The sequence below is a fragment of the Sceloporus occidentalis genome, unplaced genomic scaffold (genome assembly GCF_023333645.1).
Source record: "Sceloporus occidentalis isolate IW3139 unplaced genomic scaffold, rSceOcc1.0.p SCAF_86, whole genome shotgun sequence".
In the NCBI taxonomy this organism is placed as follows: Eukaryota; Metazoa; Chordata; class Lepidosauria; order Squamata; family Phrynosomatidae; genus Sceloporus; species Sceloporus occidentalis.
This window is the reverse complement of record NW_028317066.1, coordinates 1431755-1458130: the sequence shown is the minus strand read 5'-3', so window position 1 is coordinate 1458130 and position 26376 is coordinate 1431755. Positions and strand designations below refer to the sequence as shown.

At 45.8% G+C, this 26376-nt stretch overlaps 2 protein-coding genes and 1 pseudogene across 3 annotated transcripts in view; all 3 read right to left on the bottom strand.

Annotated features, from left to right (window-relative positions):
- Positions 1–26376, bottom strand: part of LOC149284981 (uncharacterized) — a 176928-nt gene that overhangs the window by 136641 nt on the left and 13911 nt on the right. The gene's annotated exons all lie outside the window — the stretch shown is intronic.
- Positions 3456–26376, bottom strand: part of LOC149284982 (uncharacterized) — a 35066-nt pseudogene continuing 12145 nt past the window's right edge. The window contains exons 4-5 of the transcript XR_016277797.1: positions 9039–9243; positions 3456–4441 (exon numbers count right to left, since the gene is read on the bottom strand). The product of XR_016277797.1 is annotated as an uncharacterized LOC149284982 (transcript). The remainder of the gene's footprint in view (positions 4442–9038; positions 9244–26376) is intronic.
- Positions 16595–22037, bottom strand: LOC149284983 (uncharacterized). The gene is made up of 4 exons (XM_089495964.1): positions 21954–22037; positions 19855–20023; positions 18877–18997; positions 16595–17485 (listed from the first exon to the last, which is right to left on the bottom strand). Exons 2-4 carry the CDS (start codon positions 19960–19962, stop codon positions 17088–17090), a joined length of 627 nt encoding a protein of 208 aa, XP_089352090.1. The 5' UTR covers positions 19963–20023; positions 21954–22037; the 3' UTR covers positions 16595–17087.

Genomic DNA, 26376 nt, shown 5'->3' with positions numbered 1-26376 from the left:
CCCTGCCCTCTCTTCTCATAGTAACCCCCCAAGTTCCTGGGACCCAAGGAATCCCCCGAGGAGGAGGCAGGGAAGGAAAGAGGGACAGGAGGCCTGGCAGGACCTCTGCCTTACTTTGGGGGGAGAAGAGGGGCTTCCTTTCTTTCTATAAGCCCCCAAAGGCCCCCCAGAAGACTCTCCAGCCATTCCTCTGAATGAACCAGGGCTCTCCCCACTTCCCTCCTTCCCCCAGAACATACTATGATGCCAGCAATGGCTTCAGGGGCTGAGACTGTGCATACGTAGATGCCCCCAAAGAAGACAGCATGCGCAGGGATTGCCAGGGCCTAGATGCTGCTGCTGCTGATACTGCTGTTTATTCTGCTGGAAGCCTTTGCAGGAAAGGAAGGTATGTGCCGGGGGTTCAGCGGCCTCACCTTCCTTCCCTCATTTCTTCCTTTAAGGAAACCCCAATGGAGCCCATGATGAAGAGCTGGACTCAGGAGGGAAAGGCAGGAAAGGAAGGCTCTAGTTTAGAAATAAAGCTCTCTCTGTGTATCCTGTATATTTGTCTGTGTGTGTGTGTGTGTGTGTTTGCCTCTGCTGTTCTTATGGCTGAGGACTGAGGAGAGAAGAAAGGGTCAGTTTTGGGCAAATTCAGAACTTCTGTGCATGAAAGAGTCCATTGTGTTGAAATAGCAAAGAACTTTATTGAGAACACATAGAAATTCAGTGTTTAAGCCAGAACTGCTCACTCCAATCCAAACAATATATTAAAACCCCCAAACCTTAAATATCACCCTCCTCCAAATATAGTCCCACCTCCAACTCCCACAGTCTATGCTCCACAGGTAACAAGGCCCCTTTGCCATTACCACAAACTAACCCTTTCTGTTAATACCTGCCCCCAACTTTCTTCAGCCAACACCCCACAATTTCCAAAACCTACCATTCCCAAAACTATTCTAACCAGCTGCAACAAATCCCAGTCTCCCATCTACCTAACTTATACCATGACCCACAATCCACAGCCAAATTTACAACACAAAGTAATTATCTACATATACTATCAGCAGTGAAAACCTAAACTTAACAAAATACAACCTTAAAACATAAACAATCATATGGACAGACAAACTGTATAAGCAAAATCACAAGGGCCTTTTCTTAGCACCACTGGATTGAAAATATAATGTTTGTATTCCTTATTGACAAAAATAATATTAGTTCAGTACTGGGATTTGTGTGGCTTCTCTCCTGTGTGGACTGCATTATGTGTCAATAGATATGACTTCGTAGAAAAGCATTTCCCACAATGCTGGCATTTGTATGGCTTCTCTCCTTTTTTCTCTCAAATGTCTTGTTTTTACCCTCCTAATAATGGTTTTCCTTTAAAAAAATAAGTCTTTTGTTTTAGTCTCTAATCATTATTTTTGTTGTTCTTGTCTGTTTCTATGTTTGTTTGTTTGTTTCATTCTTAGTAAAATGATTTATTCTGGTCTGTCTCCTTCCTTCTTGCATGAAAATCTATTAATAAGGAAACTGGGGAGACTTTTAAAACCTCCCAAAGGAGCCACTTTTGGCCTTTTTGGGGGTCAATCCTCCTCTTAGAAGCCAAAGACCGATGTTTGTGAAGAATAGTAATAAGGCTTGTATGAAAACTATCCTCCCCATTTCCGATCCCTTTAAAACCCATGTTCCCCAGAAGGAGCAGAGCTGTGTAATAAGAAAACACTCTCAGAAAAGAGACACAAAAGACACACTTCCTTCCTTTTGGCCCAAGGAGCATGGCCTCCTTCTCTCTCTGGAGCCTCTGTTCAACTGAGGCCTCAGAGAAGGTTATGGAACATTATTCCCCACAGTCACAAGAAGCACAAAATGGCTGCCAGAACTCAAAATTGCCAAGGATGGTGGGAGGGACAGGGATGCCAGCGAATCAGGGCCAGGGATGGTGGGAGCAACAGGTATTCCAGCCAATCAGGGCCTGATATATATATATATATATATATATACACACACACACACACACACACACACACACACACACACGCACACACACGTGTGTGTGTGTGTGTGCGTACACATGCACACGTTCAGACAGGTATCTATGGGTATGTAGAGATGTATCTATGGGTATTGTATGCAAGATTTATAGACTTTAAACATTCCCTTTATGTGTGTGTGTCTTGTGTGTGTGTGTGTGTGTGTGTAGGCTCTTAAAAGTAAAAGTCTGAGTACACTTAGATAGAGATGCCTCCACACACACATATATATACACATATATCCATATATGTATATGCGCAAACACACATGCCACAACCATCTGTTGTTGTCCATTGTTCTGGTCCGTTGTTCCAGGTGATGCTGGAGAAGAGGCCCTGCCTCCAACGGAACCAGAGGCTGCAGGTGATGACCCAGCCCCCATATTTTAAACCAAACCTTGCGGTTAGCAGTGGCCCAGAACTCCAAAGCCTGTCTCTTATAGTGGAACCGTAATGGGTTAACAAAGGAAGTGTGTCCCCACTGCTTGGTTAGTTCTCTTTCCGCTTTCAGGGATCATTGCAGAAGCTCCAGAAGGTAAAATGAGAGATCACAAACCTGTCACCAATCTAGGTGTTCTTCCTTACATCTAGAGTGGTGAGTAAAAACAGAATTGGACTATACAACTTTTAATCAGACACATAAGAGACCAGATCTGGGTTCAAACACTTTGTATGTAACATTTATTCTAACATTAGGGACATTCATTCTAATATATTATCATATCAAGAGGCCTCAAATCATGCGCACATTCATACAATGCTCATGCACACAAATCTTCCCAGAGGTTGGTCAGTTTCCTGAAGGAGCAATGGGTGCCAGTTCCAGCTGATTTTGGCACACTATCACCATGGTTTTGAAGATTCCTTTATGCTTTTTAATATGTGCATCATTTTTCCTGATGAGTGACTTCTTGTTCCCATTCCGTTCTTGTTCTGGTGCTCTTTACATCAAGTTGTGTTATACACAGTCCATTCTTCTTTTAGTACATTCAGTTTCATGTCCTTGCATTATGGTGTCTTTATCTTTTGCACATTCAGTTTGAGCTTTTCTTGCTTCTCTGTGGCAGATCCTTCATCTCATACTTCATCTTCTAATTCTGTCACATTCACACATAACACACCTACCCACCATGCTACGTCTTCCTGTATGGCAGGGGCTTGGACTCGATGGCACTTGTGGTGCCTTACAAAGCCAGAATCCTATAAATCCATGCTTTGTCATCCTGTGTGTCGGGGGTTGGACTACATGGGTCCTGTGGTCCTTTCTTATTCTAGAATTCTATAAAAAATAACAACAACAAAACAACAACATACAAAAATCAATAACTTTATGAACAGACAACCCTTAAAAACAAAATCAGAAGGGCTTTCTCTTATCACCAATGCATTGAAAATATTTTTCTTGTAATACTTCTTAACAAAAACAGTGTTAGTTCACTGCTGGCATTTATGTGGTTTCTCTCCTGCATGGACTCTCTGATGTATCATTATGTATGACTTCGAAGAGAAACATTTCCCACAATGCTGACATTAGTATGGCTTCTCTCCTGTGTGGACTCTCTGATGTGTCACTAGGTCTGACTTCTGAGAGAAACCTTTCCCACAATGCCAGCATTTGTATGGCTTCTCTCCTGTGTGGACTCTCTGATGTTTCACTAGGACTGACTTGGAAGAAAAACATTTCTCACAATGCTGGCATTTGAATGGCTTCTCTCCTGTGTGGACTCTCTGATGTATCACTAGGTTTGACTTCTGAGAGAAATATTTCCCACAATGCTGGCATCTGAATGGCTTCACTCCTGTGTGGATTCTCAAATGTGTCACTAGGTGTGACTTCCAACAAAAACATTTCCCACAATGCTGGCATCTGAATGGCTTCACTCCTGTGTGGATTCTCAAATGTGTCACTAGGTTTGACTTCCAAGAAAAACATTTCCCACAATGCTGGCATTTGAATGGCTTCTCTCCTGTGTGGATTCTCTGATGTTTCACTAGGTCTGACCTTGAAGAAAAACATTTCTCACAATGCTGGCATTTATATGGCTTCTCTCCTGTGTGGACTCTCTGATGTCTCACAAGGTCTGACTTTGAAGGAAAACATTTCCCACAGTGCTGGCATTTGTATGGCTTCTCTCCTGTGTGGACTCTTCGATGCATGACAAGGACTGGCTTATAGGCAAAACATTTCCCACAATGCTGGCATTTGTGTGGCTTCTCTCCTGTGTGGATTCTCAGATGAATCAGGAGGCTTGATGTCTGAGAAAAACCTTTCCCACAACGCGGGCATTTGTATGGCTTCTCTCCTGTGTGGCCTCTCTGATGTCTCACAAGGTCTGACTTTGAAGAAAAACATTTCCCACAGTGCTGGCATTTATGTGGCCTCTCACATGTATGGACTCTCTCAAGACTGACATGTTCTTCTGAAAAAAAAAAAGAACAATGACACACAAGAGTGACTCTCTGAATCAAGAGAGGAATGTGTTACCCCAAGATTTAGCCACCTGTTAACCCTTCCCTATTTGATATAAAATTAATAAAGTTGGAGTGGGTGCCCTGAATTTAGCATTTTTGCAGGTATGGATCCCTACTCATAGGAGGTAGCAAAGAAGAGATTGTAGGAGAACCTGCCTTGAGAAAATGAGTGGATTTAGCTGCATGATCCATTTATGTCTGTAGAGGTTGAAGGGATTATGGCTAAGGAATGGGACTGGAAGGAAATAGTCAGAAAAAGGCTCTGAGAATCAGTGTGCTAATCCCTTTTGTCTGAGGTACTTGCACCAATAATAATGATGATGATGATGATTTCTTTATAGCCTGCCCAATCACAAGGAATCCGGGTGGGTTACAACAATAAAAATAAAGAGAATAAAATAAAATACAAAAATAAATAAAATACAGTAAAATACAGGAAACATTCTAAAGCAATTTAAACCTTTCGTACCCTCAGTTTCTGCCACTAAGCAACAATTACAGCATAAATATCTGCTCCTAGTGGCTGTTCTTCAGCCTCAGTCCAGTTGCAGGCAGACACTCTGCACCTATTGTATGGGGTAAGAAAGCCAGGTTACCTTCCCAAAGAGAATTTTAATTAGGGCTCTGTCCGGGTCCAATCATATGTAAATCACTGCTGAATCTATTGGCCAAATCCATCCCAGATGTAGCCTGGGTCCGAGGCATGCTCAGCCATCCCCCTCTTTTTTAAGCGGAAGCTTCCAACATTAATAAAATGGCTGCTGAAATGCTGCGGGGATTCGGGCTGAATCCAGGATGGATTTGGCTGGTGAATTCAGCGGAGATTTACATATGATAGGACCCGGATGCAGCCCGAATGAGAATTCAATTCAGAAAAGTTAAGCTGGCTTTTTTTATCCCATGTGATAGGGTCCTCTGTCGGTTTACATGGCTAAGCACCTCAATACACTCTCCAACCCGACTTGCCATGGGAGCTACTGACTTCTCTCCCCATTCCGGATTCTCAGCAACTGGGATTGAGATCCATCCAGGCAACATATTACCATTAGCAAAGTCTTACATTTATTCACCACTCCCACCTTTGTTACATAATTCTCTGTGTGCATGTGTGTGCATTTTGCCTTTCAAATGCCTCTGGAGTTCTGTGTGATTGCAGACCTGCTATAGCTTTGCTGGATCCTGAGGTCACTGTTGCCTCAATCAAACTATATCTCCCCTTTGAGCTAAGTATCTAATTCCCCTAAAAGCATAGCACTTGCAGGTGTCTTCCCCAAACTCCAGCATTTCAGGTAAAAGACCCTAAGCAAGCTCAGGTAGGAAAAAGAAACATTAGAGAAAAAGGAATTTTTGTGTTGTCGTTCCTTTCTTCATAGACATTGTTCATAATTGCTAAATGGAAGCCCTTAATATGTCTGAAAACCAGGGCCTGAACCGGTTCTCACCAGTTCAGTTCTTAAAACCTGTCAGGTTGGTGGCTGCCTCCCAATCCCCAAGGCCCCTCTCTTGACCCTTCCCAGAGGTCCTTTCCTGTCCACATACCTCACCTTATTTCCCCTCACCTTCCCACTAGGGCCCTCCGTTCTGGTAGTCAAGCCTGCTGTCCCAGCCCAGGATTTCCTCTGCCCCATCTAGGATTCGCCCCTTCTCACTCGCTGCCCCTCACTCCTGGAACCTTCTTCCCCCGCGAGCAAGAGCCATCACTTCATTAACCAGCTTCAAAACGGAGCTGAAGACCATCCTGTTCAGAGAAGCGTTCCCAGGCATTGCATAATTGTCACTTGCTATTTGATGTTCTTTTCTTGTCTGTTTTATTGAATCATTTCCGGTATTGCTATGTATTTTATATGTATTATCTTAGTAGACAGGCCCCTTAGCCACCACCACTCCCTTCTCCTTCTGTGTCATGTCTTTTTAGATTGTAAGACAGAGGGCAGGGAACCGTCCAATTAAAAAGATTGTATGTACAGCGCTGTGTAAATTTACAGCGCTTTATAAATAAATGTTAATAATAATAACAACAACAACAACACAGAGCTAGGCAATCCTGGCTTTGCTCCTGCTTTCCTTTCCTGGCTCCCAGAGACCTGATCCCCTTCCCTTTCTCCCTCCACTCTCCAACCTTCCCTCTTGCCTATCCGCACTGCTTCAGCTTTCACCTTCAGCATCTCTTTCCTGCCTTTCTGTTTTTCCCATTCCCTCCATCTCTCTATCACAGACACACATCCACAGCATGTGATGCACAAAAGGGACATTCTGAGTCCCATTTGTTGAGAAAGGCAGGATAATCAATATACAAATAAGTCATTGGGAAAGCAAGAGCAAGGGGGCTGGGACCTGGACTCCAATTTTGGTGAGGGTCAAGTGCCAGCCTTAAGGCATCTATAAGACAGGGATGGCCTAATGATGGGGATGGGGGGGGGTCACACTGGCCCACAGGGGATCTCAGGAGCAACCTAACATTGTATTGTCTGGGGGTGAAATGAAATACTATTTTCTCCTCAGTATCCCACAGCATCCCTTTGGGGAACCAGAGGCCATTTTGCCACTATTGGGCTCTCTCTGAGCCATTGTAGGGCCAAGGGAGACCTTTTCCCCAAGAAGACTCTCCTGAGCCTGAAAAGCCTGGAAGAAGGGCCAAAAAAGCCAGGAAACTTAGGACCTTTCCAGAAGGGCACCCTAGTACGTACTGTGTACGTACTAGGGTTGCCCGGGGGCATCTTTTTCAGATGCCCCCAACCCTAGTACGCACACAGTACGTACAAAATGGTGGCGCCCATTCTACATGCAGATGGTGATGCCCATTAGGATGTCACGACTGCGCCGCATTCAAACGGAGCGGCATGGACGTGACGTCCTGGTGTCATGAAAGGGCGCCTGTGGCGCCCTTTCCACGGCGCAGGAAGGAACTCCATTTTGGAGCTCCTTCGTTCATTTGTGTCGCTGGTGCAGCCTTTAGAGAGCTGCGCCAGCGATACAAAAGAGAAAGGTGCAGAGTGGCCCCTTTCTCCTTTCCACGCCACTGTTGGGGTGTCTTTGGGGCTTGAAGCCCCAAGGACACTTTTTCCAGGCCACGGCGTGGAAAAGTGGTGGATTGGGGCCTCAGGGCTGCCGCTGTGGCAGCTGAGGCCCCGATCCGTTGATGAAAGGGGCAGGTACAGGCCACCCCAAAGGGGCAATCTGTAAACCGCCCTACTGAGGGATGTGCTGAGGAGCATTTGGGAGTGAAAAGCATTTATCTCCATAGTTCCTTCCCACAGAATCCTAGAATTGGCAGTTTAGAATGGGATATTTAGAATCCTTAGAAAGTGGAGAGCAATAGTGCCTCACCAAACTACAAATTCCAAGATTACACAGGATATTGTTATGACAATTAAACTACGTGTGAAAGTAGCTTAGGACTCATAGTAGACCAGAAGTTGAACATGAGGCAGCTAAAAAGGTCAATATGATCCTAGGCTTTATCAATAAAAGTATAGTGTCTAGATCAAGAGAAGTAATAGTGCCACTCTATTCTGCTTTGGTCAGGCCTCACTTGAAATAACCCTGTGTCTAGTTCTTGGCACCACAATTCAAAAAGGATGTTGAGAATCTGGAGAGTACCCAAAGGAGGGCAACCAAAAAGGTGAAGGAACTGAAAACCATCAAGCCCTATGAGAAGTGGCTTAGGAGCTGGCTATATTTATCCAGGAGAAGAGAAGGTTAAGAGTGGATATAATAGCCCTGTTCAAATATTTGAAGAGATGTCACCTTGATGGATCAAGCTTGCTTTCTCCTATTCCAGAGAAAAGGAGAGGAACAGTGGATGCAAGCCACAGGAAAAGAGATGCCACCTAAAGATTAGGAGGAACTTGCTGACAGTAAGGGCTGTTCGAGAGTGCAATATACTTCCTCTGAACGTGGTGGAGTATCATTGTTGTTATTATTGGCCTGGTACAAATGGGCACTTTGTGGCATGCCGGCGGTGATTTTAGGGTTTGGGAGCATGCAGTAACTGCGCACTCCCAAAGCCTAATACTTATGGGCAGCACAATCTTGACGCAGCGCCATCCATACGGCGCATGCATCCATGACGTGTCTTGTGTGACGCGTCCAAACAGCACGGCGCATAAGACATATCACCGTGACGCTCCAAGGTGCAAATGGCGCCTTGGTGGCATCACAGGAAGGAGTTCCATTTCTGAGCTCCTTTTGGCTGCAGATCGTTCTTGCAGCCATGAGGTTGCTGCGGCAATGATCCGGAGGAGAAAGGGACAGCCTGTGGCCACCCCTTTCTTCTAATCTGTACTGAGCCATTGTTATTATTATTAAGATTTATTTCTAAAGCGTTCCTTCTTTGGAGATCTTTAAACAAAGGCTGGATGACTATCTGTTGGGGGTGCTTTGAATGTGTATTCCTGCATGGCCAGGGGTTTAACTGGATGGCCCTTGTTGCCTATTCCAACTCTATGATTCCATAATTCTAAAGTAGAAACATAACACCATAACAATGTAGTATGAAAGGACCCTCAGTCTTCACAGGAAGGGCAGTGGAGTCAAGTTCCTTACCCACAGAGGCCACATTCTCATAATTCGCCATCATAACATCGCTGTACAGAAGTCTCTGCTTCTTTGTCAAGAGTTTCCATTCATCCTCGGTGAAATATATCGCCACATCCGCAAAAGTCACCTGCAATAGAAAATAGCCCTGATCCAGAGAGTGACTAATAAAAGGGAAGGAAAGCACATGGTGCATCCCAAATATTATTTCATTACTTCAGAATTTATCCCAGGAAACAAACTTTAAATAATGTTAGCAAGCAAAAAGCTACTGCCTTTGAAATCCAGTTTGTCTCGAATCCTTTGTGAGGCTACAAGCCCCTCTGTTTGGAAGAGAAAACTGAATTTCTCAGGCAGGCTCCATGCTTTTACACAGGAAAACTTGTAGGTGTTGATAAGGTAAAACATGCCAATGCTGTCCCAATTTAAAAGATATTTTAAAACCTTTGTTGGAGGTAGCAACCTCCAATAGTACAGGTCCCATCCATTGGCCTTCTCTTTATCATTCTCCCGTGAAGCCTAAAATGTGGTATATTCACATCCATATAACATATCTGATATCCTAGTTTTGTGGATTTGGGATGATACTGCTATATGGCCAACATGGCTCCCGCTGGATATGTCAATTGTGTGTGTGTTTGTGTAGGATAAAATCTGGGAAGCAAAGCTCTGAGTTTCTGACATTCTCTGGGTGTCAATAGGAAGGTCTTTTCACATCATCCTGTTTCCCATCCATTTCCTCCTGGGTTCACCCCACTCCATTTTCTTCCAGAGCCCCCCAGCTCTCTGTCCCCTCCAAGGGACTGACCGGGTCTGTGGCCTTCAAGTATGGCCTCCTTTGGAGGAAATGGTGAGCTAACAGGGAGGGCTGAAGGACAAACTCTGCCAGAGCTGGAGAACCATGGTGGCTGCATTACTGGCTCTGGTCGAAGGTGGGGCAGCCCTTGAGGAGGGTGAGGAATGCCTGGAAAAGACACCCCAGCCCCACCATCACTAGAGGTTAGAAGTCAGGTGCTCTGCCTTCCCTGAGGCCATCTCAGTAGCAAGAGCCCACAGAGTGAGAGTCCAAAAGGACAGGGGGCTACCTGGGTCTCAGACATTTCCTATCCCTTCTTGTTCCTCTCAGGAATGGTCTTGTGCAGTTGCTTGCATGGCCAGAGGAATGTAGCCCATAGCAATGTGTTGTGGCTGGGAAGCCCCGTTCCCGTCCCACTGACCACTGGGGCTGAGCTCTGAGGGGGTGAGAGGAGAGGGTCAGGGGGCTGTTGCCAGAGGAAGGGGCACAGACCAGGTTCAATGCTGCAATATCTTTCACACAGTTGGTCTCAAGGGGGCTGCAAAATCCCTCTGCACACAATCACTACATCTTATAAGTATAACCCACCCAATCATATTTGATTCACTATTATTTAGTCTGAACCATCAAATGATTTTCATTACCATGATAAGGGCCTGAATCATACTATTAGTCTCAGCCCAAGAAGACCTATTGATCCCATAGGATTTACAACCCTGTGTGGAATAAGCTGAGTTTCACAAGTATTGCAATTTCACATAAGCAAAACTGTCTCTGGTCCTCACCAGAGTAGACCCACTGAATCAGCTGAATTTACCTATCTGTTGAAGAATCGTTTAGTAGTTGATTGAATGGGTCTATTCTAGCTCGATATACACAATATATCATATATAAACCAAAGATAAGATAAAAACAAAATAATTTAGGCTATGGCTGGGATACTGAGGATAGATTAAGATATTGACTATAACAAAACATATACTACATTTAGCCACCAAAGAATTATAGTGCATTTATCCATTTGTTGCCAAATTTCAGTGGCAAATGTCATATTTAAAAAACAGTTCTGGAGAACACTGTGGGCTTGAGGGCCACAGTTCAGATCCAGAGATGTTCCCCCATATCCCCCAACATTTCAGAGATGGGAAAAGAAAGACACATGTGGACAAACAACAGCAGAAGGTGGTCAAGATGGCCAAAGATGTTTATGAGGAAGGTCACAAAAGCAGGGAAGGACACAGCAGTTTGCTTTTGCCTCAGACTCCTAGCAAGGACTCCCTGCTCCCTTCTTTCCTCTTCTCTCCCCACTTTTGAGTTGATGGGGTTCAAAATCCTTGGCACTCATTTTGTAGGAACTGAAGTGAGCTGAGGACAAAGGGGAAAGTGGGAGGAGGAGAACAAAACCAGGACATTTTTGAAAGCCCCTGAAAAAGTGGGGTGACAGAGGATTTACCAGGACTGTCTCTGCCAAATTGGGAGAGTATGTTCTCCACTTGCTTTCATGAGCTGGCCCAGCAGTGAAACACATGAGACTAATAACCAGGATGGGGACTCACCAAAGAGTTGTTGTACCTCTGTGGCCCCTTTCTGTTGGAGCGCAACTCCCTCCGCTTGGCCTCTGTATCAGCCATCAGGTGGGCAGGGGGTTCCTAGTAGTCCTGCACTTCGGTCACTTCCAGAAAGAGAGGCCCCACAGCCGTGTACAAGGAGGCCGAGATGAAGTTCCTGAGAAAAGGGACCAGGGTTAGGATCCGCTTGGCAAGAAGCCCTGCAGCACTCAAAGACACAGAGAACAGCATCCTGCTGGTGACATACACAGGTGACATAAGCCTCTTTTGGGCCGATGCAGAGGTGGGCATCCCAGTGTTCACCAGTGCTTTTCCCCAGCATCAGCCCCTTTCCCAAGAAGGTTGCATCCGCACTATAGAAATAAGGCACATTGACACTGCTTTAACCGCTATGGAATATTGGGATTTTACCTTTGGACACTTAGCCTTCTCTGCCAGAGAGCTCTCATGCCACAACAAACTACAAATCCCAGGATTCCATAGGATGGAGCCAGGAGAGTTAACACACTTTAGAACTAGATTATTTCTGCAGTGCAGATACAACCTGAGTCGGTTTTAAAAGGGCAGAAGCACCCATGTCTTGTTTTTACCCTCCTAATAATGGTCTTCCTTAAAAAAAAAAGCAGTTTGTTTTTCTGTCTAATCCTTATTCTTGTTGTTGTTGTTTGTTTGTATGTTTGTTTGTTTCATTCTTGGTAATATGAGTTATTCTGGTCTGCCTCCTTCCTTCTTGTCTGAAAATCTATTAATAAGGAAACTGGGGAGACTTTTAAAACCTCCCAAAGGAGCCACTTTTGGCCTTTTTTGGGGACTAGCCTCCTCTTAGAAGCCAAAGCCAAATGTTTGTGAAGAATAAGAATAAAGCTTCTATTAAAACTATGCTCCCCATTTCTGATCCCTTTTAAAACCCATGTTCCCCAGAAGGAGCAGAGCTGTGTATAAGAAAAGACACACAAAGAGACACACTTCCTCCCTTTTGGCCCAAGGAGCCTGGCCTCCTTCTGACTCTGGAGCCTCAGGAGAGAAAGAGAGGACTCTGTTCAACTGAGGCCTCAGAGAAGGTTCTGGAACATTATTCCCCACATTCACAAGCAGCACAAAATGGCCACCAGAACACAAAATGGCTGCTGGAACACAGAATGGCCACCTCCGCCTCAGCGCTTGGCAGTTGGAGGCCTCAGCACAGCAGTGAAGCCTACCCTTCCAAGCCTTGTCCCTCTCCTTCCTCCTTGTCTCTCTCTGCTCCTTGCTCACTCGTCCGCACAGAGAGCTAAATAGAGAGGCAGAAGCTCCTCCCCTTCTTCATTCTGGCCAATGGGGGAAGAGGAGCTGGAAGGTCCTGCCCCCTGCCCCACCCTCACAGGCTCCTCCTGCAGTTAATATGGAACAAGGCAGGAGGGACCCTGGAGCCCCAGCCACACAGACACTGGCCAAAGGCACACATTCCCAAAGCCTGAGACCCATGAAATGCAGGGCAGGACCCCTCCTCCTTCTGGGCATGTGGATGCTGGGAGATCCAGTCAAGCAAATACACTGTAAATCCCATTGGAAAGATAAAAGGTTACTACTGCCTTTCAGATTCCTCCCTCCAGGACCTCCTTCCACTCTCCCCTCAGTCTCTCTCTCTTCCCTGAAGGCTTCAAATGTCAACTACCAAGTGCTGAGGAACAGGAGGCCATTTTGTGTTCTGGCAGCCATTTTTTGTGCTGCTTGGAATTGTGGGGAATAATGTTCCGGAACCTTCTCCGAGGCCTCAGTTGAACAGAGGCCTCTCTTTCTCTCCTGAGGCTCCAGAGTCAGAAGGAGGCAGGGCTCCTTGGGCCAAAAGGAAGGAAGTGTGTCTCTTTGTGTGTCTTTTGTGTCTAGGGTTGCCATAGTGCCGGACCTCCAAACCGGGAAAAATGTAGGACAAAATTTTCAAATGTAGGACACACAAAATTTTGTCCTACATTTCCCCTCGCGATTGCGGCGGGGAGCGGAGGCCAAGCGGTGAGGGAAAGCCTCCACTTAAGGAGGCTTTCCCTTAAGGAGGCTTTCCCTCCCCACCGGGGCCTCGCCTCCTTCTTGGCCCCTGCGGAGACCAGGAAGGAGTCGAGCAGGCCGCCGGCGATCACCGAGGCCTCTCCTCCTTCTTGGCCCCCGCGGAGACCAGGAAGGAGGTGAGCAGGCCGCCGGTGATCACCGAGGCCTCGCCTCCTTCTTGGCCCCCACGGAGACCAGGAAGGAGGTGAGCAGGCCGCCGGCGATCAATGGGGCCTCGCCTCCTTCTTGGCCCCCGCGGAGACCAGGAAGGAGGCGAGGAGGCTGCAGGGAGGCGGGGAGGTTGGCGCAGCTGCGCCCAAGAGGCACCGCCTCCCTGCAGCCTCCTCTGCCCCAGGCCTCGCTGCCCTCCTTTTCCTCCGCGCGGCCATGCGCGGTGGAGGAGGAGGAGGGCAGCGAGGCCCCGAGGGTTGCCTAGCAACCCCGCTGCAACTGGGCTTTTCCCGGTTTTTGGCTGCACCCGTGACGTGACCGGGCAGGTGCCGCCAAAACCGGGAAAAACCCGGTTGCAGCCGGGTTATGGCAACCCTATTTGTGTCTCTTTTCTGAGAGGGTTTGCTTATTACACAGCTCTGCTCTTTCTGGGGAATATGGGTTTTAAAAGGGATCAGAAATAGGGAGGATAGTTTTAATATAAGCCTTATTATCATTATTCTTCACAAACATTGGGCTTTGGCTTCTAAGAGGAGGATATTCCCCCAAACAAGGCCAAAAGTAGCTCCTTTGGGAGTTTTTAAAAGTCTCCTCAGTTTTCTCATTAAGAGATTTTTATGGATGAAGGAAGGTGACAAACCAGAACATCTCATATTACCAAGAATGAAACAAACAAATATAGAAACAAACAAACAACAACAAAAATAAGGATTAGACAGAAAAACAAAGTGCTTATTTTTTGAAAAGTGAAACCATTATTAAGAGGGTAAAGCCAGACTTGGGTGCTTGTACCCTTTTACAACCAACTCAGGCTGTATCTGCACTGCACATAAATGACCCCCATTGCATCCCAGTCTTCCCAGTGGCTTCACTACAAAAAAGGAGGGCTGGACATTGACTTTCCCAAGGTCTCCTTTCCTCCAGTTTCTTCCTCGAGTGTGGTTTCTCCTCGCTTCCTTCCTTTGGAGGCTATCTTGGTTCTTTGCACACCTGCAGAAAGTGCAAATGGAGGTGCTTTACATGTGCTTTACACACTTATGCACTCTTCTGTGAAGCACCAAAAGTAGAATTCAATGGCTCTCAGAGCAAATCAAGCCTCAGTCTTTCCTAGAAAATAAAATAAACCAACAGGGATATAAATGATTAATCCTATGATTGTTCCTATTATTAGTCCCTTGCCTCCAAAACCTCAGAGAGAGAGAGAGAGAGAGTCTTGTGAAGCTCAAAGGCTGACAGAATCCACAGGGATTTACCTTCCTTCATTTATGTGTTATGTATTTTTTTGTAATTTTGTAAACCGCTTTGATCTTATTGGAAAGGCGGTATATAAATATATTATTATTATTATTATTATTATTATTATTATTATTATTATTCCTAACCAGCCAACAGTCAAACCCACCAGCCTTCTAGAACCCTATTTAGAATCCAAGCCAACCGCCAGTCTCTCCCAGAATTCCATGCTCTCCCCTCCCAGCAGACCCCCCCCCAGAGACCGGGAGATGGAGCAATGGGTGCAAACCCCAGAAAAGAGATCCTTCCCCCAAGATTTTCCCCCTTTCCCCTTCTTCCCATTTCACGTCCCTTCCAGGTCTATCTGCTTCCACTTTCCAGAGGTAGAGCTGAGTTGGTTTTCTTTTTCAGGGAGGCACTGGACACCTCAGCTATAGCCTCTGCAATCATGCAGGCCTCCAAGCCAGCTCTTATCTGAGATATTGTATCTGCAAAATGGTCATTTAAAATGTCACAGTGAGCTGTGGAAGGCTTTTATAATGGGTTCCTGGGGGAAGATGCCTGAATCAGGTCCCAGATGTCCCCCCTCAGTCCCTTTATGTTTCCCTTTGCTTGGCAATTTCACTCCTTCCTTCTTTCCTTCTCCTCCTTTAACCAACATCCCACAACCGATGGGACAAACAACCTTTCTGGGGCCGTGGGTCTCTCTGTTGGTCCTCCTCTGCAAGTTTGTTGTAAAGTGAAAGGTATGTATGTGAGGGGGTGCTTAATCCAAATCCTGTAGGTCTCTAAACCTAGTTCCTAGGTTGCTGGGTTGTGTCCCTCTCCCCGGAAGGAGCTTTGGGGTCCTTTTTCTGCCTCCTCATGACTTAGGCCTAGATTTGGGTTCTTCTCCCCCCCAGACAGAGCCCCCTCCCCCCAAGGAAAATTATTCTCCCCCCTCTGAAAAATGTTGTTTCCAATGCTATCCCGTGTGATACTCTGTATTTGACACAAATGCCTCTCCCAAAGACGCATCAGAAGCGAGGGTCTCTCCTCTGCCCCACTTTCCAGGAGGGAGGGGGCTCCTCACAGTCCTTTTTACCTTTGGATCCCCCTCCCCTCCATGGCCATGCCTCTCTCCAAGGGTATCCCCTGTCCTCTTTTGTCATAATAACCCCCGAAGTTCCTGGGACCCAAGAAATCCCCAGGAGGGCGCTGGGAAGGAGAGGGAGAGGAGGCCTGGCAGGCCCCCGGCCTTTCTTTGGAGGGAAAAGAGGGGCTTCCTTCCTTCTTATAACTCCCGATGGCCCCCCAGAAGACCCTCCAGCCATTCCTCTGAACAAACAATGTCTTCCTCCACTTCCCTCTCTCAGAGCAGGCTGTGAAGGCAGCAATGGCTTCAGAGGCTGAGACTGTGCATAGATAGATGCCCCCAAAGGCCCCTCCTCAAGCATGTGCAGGGATTGCCAGGGCCTAAGCTGCTTATTACGCTGGTGGCCTCTGCAGGAAAGGAAGGTATGCTCTGGGGGTTCAGCGGCCTCCCCTTCTTTCCCTCCTTTCTTCCTTTGAGGAGACTGCAATGGAGCCCAAGGTGCAGAGCTGGACTCAGGAGGGAAAGGCAGGAAAGGAAGGCTCTGCTTTGGAAAGAAAGCTCTCTCTGTGTATCCTGTATGTTTGTGTGTGTATCTTTGCCTCTGTTGTTCCTACAGCTGGGAATGGAGCTGAGGACTGAGTAGAGAAGAAAGGGTCAGTTTGGGCAAATTCAGAACTTCTGTGCATCAAAGAGTCCAGTGTGTTGAAACAGCAAAGAACTTTATTGAGAACACATTGAAATTCAGTGTTTAAGCCAGAACTGCCCACTCCAATCCAAACAATACATTAAAACCCCAAAACCTAAAACTACACCCTCTTCCAAACCTAGCCCCCACCTCCAAATTCCCACAATCTATGCCCCACAGGTAACAAGGCCCCCTTTGCCATTCAAACAAACTAGCCCTTTCGGTTGATACCGTCCTCCAACTTTCTTCAGCCAACATCCCAAACATTGCAAAAGCTATCATTCCCATAACTATTCTGGACAACTGTAACAAATCCCAGCCCCCCATTTACCTAACCTATACCACAACCCATAATCCCCAGCCAAATTTACAACCCAAAGTAATTATCTATACAATTAGCAATTAAAATCTAAGCTTAACAAAATAGAACTTTAAAATATAGACAGACATATGGACAGACAAATAAAATCATAAAGGCCTTTTCACCGCTGACAAAAATAATGTTATTTCACTGCTGACATTTGTATGGCTTCTCTCCTGTGTGGACTCTCTGATGTCTCACTAGGTGTGACTTCCAAGAAAAACCTTTCCCACAATGCTGGCATTTGTATGGCTTCTCTCTTGTGTGGACTCTCTGATGTATCAATAGGTTTGACTTCAAAGAAAAACATTTCCCACAATGCTGGCATTTGTATGGCTTCTCTCCAGTGTGGACTCTCTGATGTGTCACTAGATGTGATTTCAATGAAAAACATTTCCCACAATGCTGGCATTTGTATGGCTTCTCTCCAGTGTGGACTCTCTGATGTCTCACTAGGTCTGAATTCAAAGAAAAACATTTCCCACAATGCTGGCATTTATGTGACTTCTTTACTGTGTGGACTTTCTCTTGACTCAAATGTTCTTCTGTAAAGGACAAGGACAGATAAGACTGAAAATCTGAGTTAAGAGAGGAGGGTGTTACCCTATGATTTAGACCTCATGATTATTTGTCACATAAACTTTTTGAAACAGTTGCAGAAACACCCAAGAAATATCTTGAAATAATTATGACACCGAATCAGGCTATTACATTTTTATACAACTTCCTTTTTGGAATTAATAGGATTTTCTATGGTGTTTTGTGCACTGTATTTGGTTGACTGTTTTGTTTTATATGAATCTTTTAGGAGTTTGAAGTGGATGAGTGGGTTGCCACTATAAACAAAGCTTGTGTAGCTTGTATTCTGCCCGAAATGTTATATAACTCAGCTTGGGAGGTACTCGATTAGGATACAACTTTCTAAGCGACCGTGCCAATGCTACTATTTTAAGTCTCTATTTCTCAAAGTTATTTGGGACAATGTTTACCTGCCAGATTTAGGATTTCATTTCATGAATTGATGTTTACTCTTATTGCTAGAACACAAATTACTTCTTGTGATGCTTTGTAAGAGCCGTATTTTCTGGCGTATAAGACGACTGGGCATATAAGATGACCCCGAACTTTTCCAGTTAAAATATAGAGTTTGGGATATGCTCACCATATAAGATTACCCCTCTTCCAACACACATCAAATACATTTTTTTTAAAAAAAAAATCAGATTTGATTTTAATATGGTAATTTAAATTCAAATGCTTATGACATGCAGGTACTTAGCAGGAAACCTTGTTGTATACAAAGCCTGCTTGGATTGGTCAGTTCTCCCTGCCTGCCCAGTGCTCCCTGTCTCCAAGACTATCAGAGCGGTAGCAGCTTTCATACAATCGCTGCATATGGTGGGGATGTGGCCCCAGCCGTTTTTGATCTCCCCCCACCATATGTGGTGACCGCAGATTCTCCAGTCCAGCTCGGAAGTTTCAGCACCTGCCCTATAAGATGATACCTGGCATGTAAGACAACCCCCAACTTTTGAGAAGATTTTTCCTGGGTTAAAAAGTAGTCTTATATGCCAGAAAATACAGTACTTGTATTTATTTTTGTGTCCCCCTTTCCTCCCTTCATAGATATTACTCATGACTGATCATAGAATCGTAGAGTTGGAAGAGACCACAAGAGCCATTCAGTCCAACCCCCTGAGGAACTCTCAATCAAAGCATCCCTGAAAGATGGCAATCCAGCCTCTGTTTCAAGACCTCCAAGGAGGGAGACTCCACTACACTCTGAGGAAGGTGTGTGTTCCACTATCAAACAGCCCTTACTGTCAGGAAGTTGGTTTGATTCTGTAATTCTAAAGTGGAAACAAAGCACTCTGACAATGAGTTATGAAAGGGCCCTCAGTCTTCACAGGAAGGGCAATGGATTCAGGTTCCTTACCCACAGAGGCCACATTCTCGTAATTCTCCATCATTACAGAACTGTACATAAGTTTCTGCTTCTTCGTCAATAATGTCCATTCTTCCTCGGTGAAATATACCGCCACATCCGCAAAGGTCACCTGCAATAGAAAATAGCCTTCATCCAGACATTGACTAAGCAAAAGGGGAGGAAAGGACATGGTGCATTGCAAATATTATTTCAACACTTCAGAATTCAGTCCAGGAAATAAACTTTAAATTCTGCAAGAAAGCAAAAAGCTACAGCATTTGAGATCCAGTTTGTCTTGAATCCTGTCAATATAATATACAATATAATAAACAATATAATTTAGGCCATTTCTGGAATATTATTGATTGATTAGGATACTAACTATCCCAACATTGTATAGTACATTTAGTCACCAATGAATCATTTAGCCATATCTCATCTAATTTCAGAGGCAAATTTCATTTTTAAAAACAGTTCTGGGGAGTACTCTGGGCTTGAGGGCCACTGGGCCCACCCTCAGTTTAGGTCCAGAGATATTCTTCAGTATCCCCCAGCATTTCACAGATGGGGAAAGCAAGACACATGTGGACAAGCAACACCAGAAGGGGGTCAAGATGGCCAAAGTTGTTAATGATAAAGATCACACAAGCGAGGAAGGGTACAGCATTTTGCTTTTGCCTCCAACTCCTGGCAAGGGCAAGAACCTGACCCCTTTTCTCCTCCCCTCTCCCTTCTTTTGAGTTGATGGGATGCACAGTCTTTTGAACTTGGAACACATTTTGCAGCAACTGAACGGCCCTGAGGAGAATGGGGAAAGTGGGAGGAGAAGAGAGAAATAGGACATTTTCAAAACCTGTGAAAAAATGAGGTGACAGAGGATTAACCAGGACTCTCTCTGCCAAACTGGAACAGTATGTTCTCCTCTTGCTTGCATGAGCTGGCCCAGCAGTGACACAGATGAAACTCATAGTCAGGATGGCAACTTACCAAAGAGTTGTTGTACCTTAGCAGCCTCTGTCTCTTGGAGCCCAACTCCCTCCGCTTTGCCTTCATGTTGGCTATCAGGTGGGCAGGGAGGCCCTGGAGGCCCTGCATTTGGGTCACTTCTGGCAAGAGAGGCCCCAAAGCTGTGTACAAGGAGGCCAAGATGAAGTTCCTGATAAAAGGTACCAGGGTAAGGATTGGCTTGGCAATAAACCCTGCAGCACTCACAGACACAGAAAACATCATCCTGCTGGTGACATATGCAGGTGACATATGTCTCCTTTGGGCCGATGCAGAGGTGGGCATCCTCTCCCTCCCTCTGCACTAACCAAAGCCCCCTGGACCTAGCATAGATTCACTGCAGCTCCCCTGCACAAGATATATTTATTTATTTTATTTATTAGAGTATTTATACCCCTCCCTTCAGCCTTGTGAGAGTGGTTTGGGATCAGGGGATGGGAAACGGGAAAAGGCCCTTGCTATGTCCCTGTAGCTATATATGAAATGATTGGATCATCTGCTGAAACATCCAGAGGTCCCCAGTGTTCCTCAGAGGAGGATGTCTTCATTTTGCTTCTAGCTACAGAAACACAGCTGGATGCTTCTCCAATACCTCACACCCAACACTCTCACCAGGCATGGAATGACCATGCGGGATGGCTTCCACAACTCTATGGTAGAGCCTGGGTCAGTGAATGGCCTGTTGTAGCCTGATTCCACCCGGAGCAATACTGGAGCATAGAGGGTTCTGCTGAGTCAGGCTGTCTGGCCTAGTGGTTCGTCATTCTCCCAATGGCCAAACCAGCAGAACTCTCTATGCTCCAGTGTTGCTCTGAGTGGAATGGGTCTACAACTGGCCCTTCACCAGGGAAGCCCCCAGTCAAGAAGGGCAGGAAAGGAGCTCTCTCTTCTCAGGTTGCTCCCCTTCCATGGTAACCAGCCCTCCTCCCATGATCAGGGGGCACCAGAGGATTGAGCTGATGAAAAGGGAGCACCCAATTCCCATGGCAGCCTTCTGCATGCAAAGAAGCCATAATTCTTACATTGTCTCTGCCCATGTGGAGAGTGCCCATTTTCCACACTATTGCCTGTCCATCTTGTCTTGGGAATATCCTGTTCCAGCCACATGCAGACCTAAATCCTAGCCTGTATCCTATGCCTAGTGCTGATCAGAGTAGAATCACTGAATCGGTTGGATTTATCTATATGTTGACTCACCAGTCACTTGTGTGTTCAGTGAGTCTACTCTCCAGGGTTAACCTACAGGATTCAGGACTCCTCAGCTTTTTAAATGCAGGAATGCAAATTTTACTTGCTCTGTCATCATCACTGATGAAAATTTGACTTCTGAGGAAGGGAAGTACCTGCTTATGTCCCAGGTGGAGAAGCTCTAGCTCTTGGGCTGGATAAGACCAACATTACCTTAAGGATCTGATCCACGGTCTCCGATCATCATGGCCCTCTCCCCATTAAGACACTGGCGAAAATAATTATTTCATTTTTGCAAATGAGACTATTTGTCTAAGCTTAATTGCTGTGTTTGTCTATGTCAGTCACAGCAGGAGCAAGAGGTGTGCACCTCCTCTCTCTGATTGCTAAAACCACATAGAAATGGATGCATGTACATTTGTATGCATTGTTTCGGAATGGACCTACTGTCAAAATCATATTCATCTTAACTTCTCCTAGTGTGCTTTTAAAACATATCCATACTGCTGAATGTGTTGCACCTGATACAACAAAAGTCTATCAATGTATAGGTTTCAGATTAAGGATTGCATCCTGTATTATGCTCATATTTGGAAAGTGAAGATGTACATAAATTCATTTTATAAACCCAGTGAAACAAATATCTCAAAAAGGTAAAGTAAACTACACGTACACACACAATCCCCATAAAAAGGACTCACTGGTGCACTGTGTGTCTGGGGTCTGGAAATCTCACTTCCACCTTCTGGGAAGACAATGCTGCTGGAGACTGAATTTGGGACTTTATGCCTGCAAAGCATGGGCTCAGTCTCTCAGCTGCAACCCTTCCACACAATCCTGGACTGAAACATTTAAACAAAGGTCATCTTTCAGCTCCAGGAATAAAGGCCTACCTTCAGTCCAAAGACCCTGATTCCTGCAGCCCCAGAAAGGCCTCTCCTGCAGTCCTTTATGGCCGGAGCTTCCCTGGGTCAGAGGCCGTCTCCTCAGCGTAGAGAAGGGTTGCTCTGAGTGCGAAGGAGGAGAGGTCCACAGGGCTGAGGGAGGGAAGGCAATGGGGAAAGGTCAGTGCCAATGGCCATGGAGGGCAGAAGGTGACAATGCCTAGGAAACTCCTCTGAGTCCCAGCCATTCTAGGAATGAGTGGCAGGAGTGAGTCCAGGGGGCTGAGGGGGTCTCCTTTCCCAAAGGGGGAGGCAAGGACCGGTGGGACCCTCCCCAGCTAGGGCCCAAAGGGAGGGTCTCTTTCCCACCTCTCTCTCCCAGCCCCCAAAGCCCAGCCTCCCCACTGGCCCTCAGTCCCTCAGATCCCCACAGACCCCTTCCTTCCTTCCTTCCTTCCTTCCTTCCTTCCTTCTTTCCTTCCTTCCTTCCCTCCCTCCTTCCTTCCTTCCTTCCAGAGACACAAAGGGACACACACAGTCTGGCCTCCTTCTCGCTCTGGAGCCTCGGGGAAAGAAAGAGGAGCCTCTCGGTTCAACTGAGGAAGCTTCAGAGAAAGTTCTGGAACATTATTCCCCAGTCACAAGCAGCACAAAATGGCCACTGAAACACAAGATGGCCGCCTCTACCTCAGCACTTGGCAGTTTGAGGCCTTCAGGGAACCCAAAATGGCGGATGAAAGGGCCCCGAAGTCGGAAGGGCCCTAAACAATCAATAGTGAAGGATATTAATATTGATATTAAGAGTGCCCATCGTCCACAACCCAGCTCAGGCCTTGACCGCTCAGGGAGGCCAGTCCAGCTGCAGGTGGCCCTCAGTCTGTCCTCCTTTTCTTCTGCATTCCTCCTCTTTTCCCCATCATCAGCCCCTTTCCCAAGAAGGCTGCATCCGCACTATAGAAATAAGGCACTTTGCCACCACTTTAACCGCTCAGTGCTATGGAATCCTGGGATTTTACCTTTGAACACTTAGCCTTTTCTGCCAGAGAGCCCTCATGCCACAACAAACTACAAATCCCAGGATTCCATAGGATGGAACCAGAAGGGTTAACCCACTTTAGAACTGGATTATTTCTGCAGTGCAGATACAGCCTAAATTGGTTGTAAAAGGATAGAAAAACCCAAGTTGAATGTTTATCCTGTTAAAATGGTTTTGCTTTTTAAAAATATAAGCAGTTTGTTTTTCTGTCTAATCCTTCTTCTTGTTTGTTTGTTTGTATGTATTATGGTAATATGAGTTATTCTGGTTTGCCTCCTTCCTTCTTGCCTGAAAATCTACTAATAAGGAAACTGGGGAGGCTTTTAAAACCTCCCAAAGGAGCCACTTTTGGCCTTTTTTGGGGGACTAGCCTCCTCTTAGAAGCCAAAGCCCAACGTTTGTGAAGAATAAGAATAAGGCTTGTATTAAAACTATCCTCCCCATTTCTGATTCCTTTTAAAACCCATGTTCCCCAGAAGGAGCAGAGCTTTGTAAAAACCCTCCCAGAAAATATACACACAAAAGAGACACAAAGAGACACACTTCCTTCCTTTTGGCCCAAGGAGCCTGGCCTCCTTCTTTATCTGGAGCCTCAGAGAGAAAGAGATGCCTCTGTTCAACTGAGGCCTCAGAGAAGGTTCTGGAACATTATTTCCCACAGTCACAAGCAGCACAAAATGGCTGCCAGAATACAAAATGGCTGCCGGAACACAAAATGGTTGCCAGAACACAAAATGGCTGCCTCTGCCTGAGCGCTTGGCAGTTGACATTTGAGGCCTTCAGAGAGAGGGAGACGGATTGGAAGAGAGGAAGGAGATCCTGGAGGGAGGGGGCCTTGGGATATATAGGGCCTTCCTGAGGTATTCGGGGTTCGTTTCCTAACAAAGGGGTTTCTGGCCTCATAAAGGATTTGGGGCAAACTGGATCTGAAAGGCAGTAGGAGCATTTTCTCTTGCCAATGGGATTTAAAGTGTATTTCCTGGATTGGATCTCCAAGCATCCACATGGCCAGAAAGAGGAGGGGGCCCTGCCCTGCAGTAAGGCCCCTCCAATCCCTCTGAACCGAGGACTACAACTCCCACATCGTCTTGTCCAGACACATTGTCAATATCTATCTTTCTTTCTTTCTTTCTTTCTTTCTTTCTTTCTTTCTTTTCCTTCCTTCCTTTCTCCTTAGCTGGGTTGTGAGGTGTGATTAGTGGTGTTACTGCCCTTGTTGTCGCTGTGTGCCGCCAAGTTGTTTCTGACTTAGGGCGACCCTAAGGGAAGCCCTTTGCAGGCTTTTCGTGGCAACATTTGTCCAGAAGTGATTTTGAAAGTGCCTGAGGCTGAGAGAGTGTGACTTGCCTAAGGTCACTCAGTGGGTTCCCGTGGCCAAGAGGGCATTCGAACCCACTGAGTGACATAGTCCAATGCTCCAGCCACTGAACCACACTGTCCCTTTCTTGAGGCTTTGTCGTTTTTTGTGGAGGGGCTCCAAATCATTGCCGACTTCTGGGAACCTCTCCTGGGGTTTTCTTGGCAAGAGTTGTTCAGAGGATGTTTGCCATTGCCTTCCCTGAGGCTGAGAGAGTGTGGCTTCTTGCCCAAGGGCACCCAGCTGGTTTCATGGAGGAGTGGGGCACTGGACCCTGGCCTCCAGAGTTGTAACCGAACACTCAAAACCACTGCACCACACTGCCTCCCATTCCCATGTACAACCTGAGAAATAACTGCAGACTTTTTTTATGTTCTTCATGTGTGTCTTCAACTCATTTCCAACTTATGGCGAACCTAAGGCAACCTGATCATGGGGTTTCCTTGGCAGGTTTCTTCAGAGAGGGGTTGCCATTGCCTTCACTGAGGCTGAGAGAGTGTGACTTGCCAAAGGTTATATAAGTCCAAACACACTTTCAGCAATAATCCAATCTGAGACCGCTTTAACTGCCCTGGCTCAGTGCTAGGGAATTCTGGGAAATGTAGTTTTCTGAGACATTGAGCCTTCTCTTTCAGAGACCTCTGGTGCCACAATAAACTCCATTTCCCAGGATTCCCTAGCACTGGGACAGGGCAGTTAAAGCACTCTCAAAACGGAGTATTGCTGCCGTGTGTTTTGGACCTTTCTTGGCCGCAAATTGTCCATAGCCTGCAATGCATCTCCTAATTCTGTTGGCAGTCCCTCCCTCCCAACACTTTCTCATTTCCCCCCAAAACCAGCACAAAGCTGGCAGATGGAAAGAGGTTTTAAAGCAGCATTTAAATCTGCCATATTTGTTTATAAAAGACTAAATGTCCCAAATGCTATTATCAGTTTTGTAGCTATTATTACAGAAAGACGCAGAGTGCAAACTCCTCAAGTACCTTTATTTTCTGGAGTGAGATGATCTTTTCCAACTGACTCTCTGTGATGATCTCCGGTGGTCCAAGCAGCCAAACTACGGCCCTGTGATAATAATAATAATAATAATAATAATAATAATAATAATAGTTTTATACTCCTCTCTTCAGCCAAAAGGCTATCAGAGTGGATTACAAATTGTTATTAGACATTTAGACATTATGGCTCTTAGCCCAGGAGACTCTTAACTTCCTTAAATCACGCTGCCATCATCCAGTGAATTATAAAAGGGTTTCCCTTAAACTACACTGGGACCAGTTAAGGAACCTTATTTCTACTTCTTTACTGATTTTCCCAAGCATCAACAGATCCAAGACACATGTAAAAGGAGCGTCGAGTAGTAGATACTCCAAGGAGATATTTACTATAAATAACAAAATATAACTAAATATAAGTCATACAAGGTATTAAGAATCTTGCATGTATAATATTTGTAAGTATATAATGTTCAATTCATACAAGCTATTAAAGAAAGAAATAAACCTAAACGTCCAATTCTGAGACTAACTTCCAAGATCCACTCTTTAACTCTCTCTCTCTCGATCTCCAACCGACACAATTCCCCCAACTGTCTCTTGGTCTCTCAGGCCTTATATCTCCTTCTCACGGAAGCTTCCAGAAGGACCTTTATCTTGCTCTCTGATTGGTCAAGAGAGCCTTCCATAGCAGTGATGTCATTCTGCATTTGCATAAACCTCCCTTTACTGCCTGAAGAAGACCTCCATTGACTGGAGCCCAGTCATTACACAAACACTTCAAGGGTCTGTGCCTAAGGACGACTAAACCGCTTATAAACTGTGTCCAAACTGCTTCTACTCTCCTGGATGCTCAGAAACGCCTCGCAAACGAAGCCAGAAGCAGCGTACCGTAAGTGGAGAGACAAGACACGCGGCTTAAAGAAAGCTCGAGCGTTCAGCAACTGAGCCATCTCTTTGCCTGGAGCCATTGCAGGGGAATTTCCATCATTGGAGCCAAATGGGGCAGAGGAGCCAGTCCTTGAGGATTTACTCATTGCTGAG

Coding starts and splice junctions, on each gene's coding strand:
- LOC149284983 (XM_089495964.1), bottom strand. CDS start 19,962: ATGCAGGGCCTCCAGGGCCTCCCTGCCCACCTGATAGCCAACATGAAG. Junction 18,998..19,854: donor TAAGGTACAACAACTCTTTG/GTAAGTTGCCAT, acceptor TTTCTATTGCAG/GTGACCTTTGCGGATGTGGC. Junction 17,486..18,876: donor CGAGAATGTGGCCTCTGTGG/GTAAGGAACCTG, acceptor TGTCCTTTACAG/AAGAACATTTGAGTCAAGAG.